The 6906-nt window shown below is 37.0% G+C and overlaps 1 protein-coding gene across 1 annotated transcript; it reads left to right on the forward strand.

Annotated features, from left to right (window-relative positions):
• Positions 1 to 101: 101 nt before the first annotated feature.
• On the forward strand, positions 102 to 1010 carry LOC149234350 (uncharacterized). The gene has a single exon (XM_089368247.1). It carries the CDS (start codon positions 102 to 104, stop codon positions 1008 to 1010), a length of 909 nt encoding a protein of 302 aa, XP_089224373.1.
• Positions 1011 to 6906: the final 5896 nt, after the last annotated feature.

The raw sequence follows: 6906 nt of genomic DNA on the forward strand, positions 1-6906 counted from the left end.
TTTGGATTGCGCCCATGATAAACAGTAGACCTGCTAACTTCTTTATGGCCACCAGGGGCTTGAGACAGGGCTGACCCCTCTCTCCATTTCTCTACATTCTGATGGCAGATTCCCTGAGCAGAAAACTGACCCTGGAAAAAAAAAAGGGGTGTCTACCAGGGATCAGAATTGTGAAAGGCATAGACCCGGTGAATCATGCCCTTTTCACCGATGATTCACTATTGCTTGGAGGGGCCTCTCCAAGAATAGCTAAATCCTTCAAAATCATACTTCAGAAATATTGCAGCATATCAGGAGCACTGGTAAGTGAGAGGAAAAGTGTCGTGTATGGGTGGAACACAGAGCAACACAAGATTGAGACAATTGCAAACGAGTTGGGGTACACAGGACATGCAGATTGGGAAAAAATAAAATATCTGGGTCTTCCAATAACACTGGGATCCAACAGGAATCAACTGTGGGAGGAAGTTATCTCAAAATTCAAAAGGAAGATCACTGCGTGGGGAGGCTTTTGGCTAACCACAGGGGGCAAACTGACACTCATCAAATCAGTCCTCTTTGCTCTACCCACGTTCCAAGCGTCTCTCATGCTGGCTCCAAAACATATTTCAGATCAAATTTCCAGACTCATGCGCAATTTCTTATGGAACGGTGGGAGAGGAAATGCAAATAGATTTCATTTAGTAAGCTGGGATATGGTGAAACGCCCGCTGGCAGAAGGTGGACTTCAAATCCGCGACCCAGTCCACGCAAATTTAGCTTTGGGCTGTAAGCTGTTATGGCAGCTCCACACAGAGCCGTCTCATCCAGTGAGCCAGATCTTCAAACTAAAATACCTAAATAATCAGTCATTAAAAACATACAATATGGAGAAATCCCCAAAAGGAACGCAGGTCTGGAAGCTGTGTAACAGAAGCATCGACTTTTTCAGATCCCACTTGTATCGAATCACTGGTAATGGTAAAATACAAAGCTCTGGAGAGACAGTGTTATGGGACATTGCCCTCTAGCAGAAAACCACGAGATTGCAGAAGTAAGAGTCTGGCTACAGTCTAAAGGTATAAGGAAAATAGAGGATATCTCCAGTTGGGACAGAAAATGGAACTGGCGATGTTGGACTTTCCTCAGAATTCCAGAACATTTAAACGCTCAATTAGACGCTCTTCAAGCCACAATCTCTGATTTTGCCCCAGTTCACAAAGAAGACGAAGATGTTTGGGCTCGGGTAAGACTGGGGAATACACAGCTAGCCAAGGATATTATCAGATGCAGAGCAAAAAGGATTCACCACACCCAGAATCCGTGTGGAAGCAGAATTGGGACAGCTTCGGCATACCCAAAATCAACTTCTTTTTTTGGACATTGTTCCACAACAAAATTTTGACAGGAGATAATTTGTGTAAAAGGAACATAGCTGGACCACATAGATGCGTCCTCTGCAAAAGAGACTCGGAAACAACAAATCATCTGTTTTTAGCCTGCGAATTTGCAAAGGCGGTCTGGTCCTTCTTTCTCACCGGGCTGAGTGTGCCTCCTCCAACTCAAAACACGATTGACACCATGTTCTCCTCTTGGAATGACAGATATCCCTACAGCATAGTCAGCAACTCACTTTGGCAAAAGGTGTGGATAGTTGTACCAAAGTATGTTTGCTGGAAACTTTGGTTAGCTCGGAATGAAACAATATTTAACAACACAGAATTGCCCGCAGCAAAAGTGGCGGAATAGGCAAAGAACCTCCTCTTGGAAACATTGAACCACTCCTATGTCAAAGACGAAAACTCCTTGCGAACCGAAGAGAGGGTGTGGTTGGATGCTTATACAGGAAAGGCTAACCTACCAGCACCCAATCGCTCAATGCACAAAGGAAAATGGCAGATTCGAGAATCAGAGGACAGCTTCCAGCAATGGTGGAAATCACAGGCCAAGTGCACCATTTTTTTCGATGGAGCCTCAAAAGGCAATCCAGGGAGGTCCGGAGCAGGAGGAGCGATATTCTTCCAAGACGGGAAAAAAGAAGACTTCAGTTGGGGTCTTGGAATGAAAACCAACAATCAAGCTGAAATTCTCAGCCTTTTGAAAGCCTGCCAAATGGCCAGAAAAGGAAATCCAGAAGAAATTCTAATCTTTGGTGACTCTGAACTGCTGATTAAAACGATGGTAGACAAGAAAAGACTCAAGGACCCGGTGCTAAACAAACAACTTTCAAGAGTGACCAAAATACTGAAAGAATTTCAATCAGTCCAATTTTTCCACATCCTCAGAGGATTAAACAAGGAAGCAGACAGATTGGCGAATATTGGATGCACTTTACAGGGAGGAATGATCAGCATAAATGCAGAAACAACGACCATGGATATCATCCCTTAAGCAGAAAGAAAGTCAATGTAAATTCTGAATACTGTAATGGTTGATTAAGCTCTGCCCAACCTGTTATCTATCAATAAAACATAATTGTTTCAGTTAAAAAAAAAAAATGTATTGACACTTTTAGTCATTTAAATAAAGTGGCAAACCCTTGGTATGATAAATGTTAATATTATTAATTCATACTTGTTTTTTTGGTATGATAAAGGTTAATATTATCCCATTGGTCATGTTATGATATGTTAATATTATTAATTCATACTTGTTTTTTTGGTATGATAAAGGTTAATATTATCAATTCATATTTGTTTTAGGTGTAATCATATATTCTGATTATTATTATATTGTTTTTGTCATTTTGAGGTAAAGTTGTTGAGATTATTTTATTTTTAAAGAAATTGTTAAATCAAGATATTTTTAATTAATTGAATCTTAATTTAATATATAGGTGAGAATTATTTTTTTCTCAGTTTGTTAAAACTATATTTAAATATAAATTTATTTACCTGATTATATTTAAATATAAAATTATTTAATAATTTTTTTGGCTTAAAGAAATAATGTTTATAACTTTATTCTCCTTATCGGAACTAAATTGAACTCCAGAATGGAGAGGCCCCAGAATGGCTAAATTGTCTACAGTGCTAGTGTACATCAGTTAGTTATTGTCTCATTTGTTGACAAAATCTTCAGAGATCATAGCTGAAGCGTGAATGTTGTTGTTACAGTGAAGGCAATGATGACAATGAGTTCTCGGACGATAGAGACCGGCGCGATCATGGGGACGAGGGTAAGTCTTTTATGACAGCGACTTCTTGGAAGATAGAGACAGGCGCGATCATAGGGACGAGGTTAAATCTTTTATGCTGTTTGCTGACGCTGTAATTTAGTGTGGAATCGCTGGATCAGCGCTGTTGAAGACCCTGAGAGATTAGCTTCTCATCTGCAAGTAATTTTCAGAATTCCTTTAATTTTGACCCTTCTACTTACTCTCATACTCTTTCCAGTGCCTTGCAGAAGCGTAGAGGGACGAATAAAGACCTAGTAATGGAGAATTAATCCTTTGATCACATTTTGGGGTGGATGAAACGGCTGAACCCACAAATTGACGGAGTCACCGGCAAAAATTCAAAAATTCAATGCAATGTCTATGTGATTCCGAATTCTTGGCTGGTTTTTTAAGTAGAATTAAAAAAATCACAGAGTTAAAATAACTTATGAAACAGATTGCTTTTTCATTTGGTTGATGTATAAGGTTTTTACTATAAGCTTTACCAAAATTTACCATAAATATATTCAATCAATAAATAAATTATTCCAAGAGCTAGTTACAAAATATCTACATAATTTTCTCCATCTTTAAAAGTCTCAAAATATCAATATAACTTTCCCTATTGTCTTCGAAATATTGCATAAAAATCGCAATTGTCAATTGTCTTCAAAAATATTGCATCAAAAATCCCAATGGTCTTTGAAAATATTACATAAAAAATCCCAAGCAAAATACAATGATCCTTACCCTGTAAAACGATCAGAGAACTAGGGTTTGGGTCCGATAATATCTCAGTGGATCCCCCTCCCATTAATGGATTCCTGCAACAGGCAGCGGGCTGTGACTTCCAGCATGTCAGAGTTGTTAATGAAGGGATTGGAACTGAAGTCAGTTCCCGTTTACAGCGCTCTGTTTGCCGCGTGGCCAGGCCGCACGCAGCCCAACAGGATCTTCGTTTATTCTGGAACATCACATTGAGCCACGGATCAGGGTAAAAAATACCTGGAGCTGGGATATTCTTGCAGGACTGGTTCCTGGCTCGATGGTGGACCCGAAGCCCAGGATTCGCCGAGCATTTTCCGTGGCGGTTTACAGGTAACGATTAGGGTATTTTCCGTTTTTCTCAGGTTGAAAATGATGGTGTGAATGCCACAGAATAAGCAAGGCAGTGTGCATGTTTTTGGTTAGGGTTTTGTGAAGAATGAAGGCCTGCAATAGAGAAAAGATAATAAGATGCGGGTGCTTCTTTGCCACCCTGCAAGATTCTAGTTGCAGGGGTGAAGTAGAATGGATGGTTTTGTCCTGATTGCGAAAGGATGGGGGAAAACCAGAAATCGGAGCAGGCAAACAGGGAACTGGACTATGCCAGCTGTATCACCTGTGCCGTGTCGGTGACAGAGTGAGAAACAAATAATATATAATTTCTCACTTTTATAAATTTTATAATAAATATATAATTTTTAAAATGTAAACTAGGAAGCTAAAGAGAATTTGTCATTTTTATAATAATTTTTTTTAATATATAATTAAAAATATTTTATTTTAAATTATATTTTTAAAATATTTATTATAGTAGTATTCTCTTTAACTTTTTTATTAATCAAAATTACAATAAATTTAAAATATTTATTTAATACAAATATAAAACATAAATTAAATTAAATTAAATAACTTTTTGCTTTTTCATATTCTTTATTATTATTAAAATTTAATCAAATTAATTTAATTTTCATAAACAATTAATCACCACCAATAACCTAAACCAATAATTAAAATTATAAAATAATCGATCGCAAGGAATAAGTAATTTTTAATCATTTATGGAAGTAAAGTTTTATTATTCAATATAGGTTTTTAAAATATAAAAATGTGGTTAAAATTAATCATTTTTTAAATAAAAATTTAAATACTTGTAAATAAAAAAATTAATAGCAGTGTTGGGTGTAGTTTTTGATAGTGTATTGTGAAGTTATTTTTTGTTAGAAGAGAATTTGGTTGGGTTAGCGTATCGAAAATATCATTGTCGGTCTCTTTCCCATATGTTAATGTAGTTAGAGTGGATCGGTTTGGCGATTAACAACGTCATTAACAACGTCTTTACACCTTGTTTTAGAGGTTGGGTTCAGCTCACCAAGGTATGGATTCTCGGCGTCAAGAAATAAAGAAGGAATACAGAAAAGTTGAAGGACCAATACAATAAGCTTCAATGAAAGGTTTAGTTTATCAAATCCGAATCAAAGGTACGAGCACTCACGTATGTGGAATCTGCCAACTGAAATTCTTCTATAATTTAATCGAAACTCCTATCAAGAAGTCGACCCACCCACATTGTTGCTAAGAAGCGAGAGTACAGATGCAAAAGAGAGGGTCCAGCAAGCCCTAACCCCAAACAGATGAAGCAAGCCCTAATTATGACAGCTCTGACAAGTGCATACGTTCCTTCTCACCCTCTTTTGTTAAATTTTGCTTCTTTAAAATAGAACTAACAACATTGCTCGAAAACAATAAAAAATAGTTGGAAAATAGAATAATCTCGCTTGAGAATGAACTCCAAGGGAAAGGTAGGATTCAAGAAATAGAACACAGTAAACAATCAATGATGAAAGAAAATGACGCCTTGAAAAGCAAGATTAAAAATCTAAAAGAACACCTAAATAATAGCCCGGCTCTAAATAACGCAGAGAGTAAACCCATAAAAGAGGAAATTAACAAATTTATTGAACTCAACCATGAGAGCCATAAAAGAGCCTTACACCTTATAATTGTTGGTATAGAAGAACAAAACAATGAGGATACATTAGAAATAGTAAAAGAACAATTAAAAACAAAATCTCAAATTCAAACAACTTAAATCACAGAAGCAATTAGGGTGGGAAAGTTAATTGAGAATAAATATAGACTAATATGTATTAAGGTAAGCTGCAATGACCACAAATTAGATATACTCAAGAAATCCCCGAGCATAAAGGGAATCATGATCTTTATAAATGAAGATCTTATTCTAGAAGACTAAGCTAAACTCAGGAAAGAAATCCAAAAGGTCAAGGAGGCGAGAAAAGAAGGGAAATGGGCTATCATTAGGAATAGAAAAGTTATTATTCGAGATAGAGTCCAAACTACAAATGATAAATAGAGATTACGATCACTCGGGATCCTCTTCTGGAACTGTTATGGTTTTCCATGGCGTAAATGTCTTATGTTAAGTTGGATCCTGAGTGATATTGACCTTATTTTTCTAGTTGAGACTTGGGAACATGATGAATCTAGGGTTCCTCACCTTGATGGATTCATTCTTTGGTCTGCTTGGAATAAGAAATCCTCTCGAAGGGGGCTTGGTGGTTACATTAAGAACATTGTTTCTTCTCACATCCAGCTTCATACTATCAACCCCTTCAATCAATATATTTGGATCGAAATCTCTGATTTTTCCTCCAATAGGATTTTTATTGCAATCTGCTATTTCGCCCCTATCAACTCTACCTCCTATAGGAAAAACAACCTAGATAAGAATTGTCCTTTCACTACCTTTTAAAAATACATTCATAACCTAAGGAACGAAGGTAATATCCTTTTGCTTGAGGGCTTCAATGCTAGAACTGCTACAAACCAAGCTATTATGTTAAGTAACCACTCTAACCCTGACCCCTTGTGGCTTGACGAAGATGATGTCATAGCTACTAGACTCAAGAGAACCTTTGAAGACAGAACTAAGAACTTATTTGGCACCGAGCTCCTCAAACTTTGTAGCTCCCATGACTTGATTATCT

This window comes from Pinus tabuliformis, chromosome 8 (assembly GCF_031772625.1).
Source record: "Pinus tabuliformis cultivar Carrire ecotype Pingquan chromosome 8, CPIR1, whole genome shotgun sequence".
NCBI classification, from domain to species: Eukaryota; Viridiplantae; Streptophyta; class Pinopsida; order Pinales; family Pinaceae; genus Pinus; species Pinus tabuliformis.

What these genes read in the sequence shown, in the direction of transcription:
- LOC149234350 (XM_089368247.1), top strand. Translation starts at nt 102, where the DNA reads ATGGCAGATTCCCTGAGCAGAAAACTGACCCTGGAAAAAAAAAAGGGG.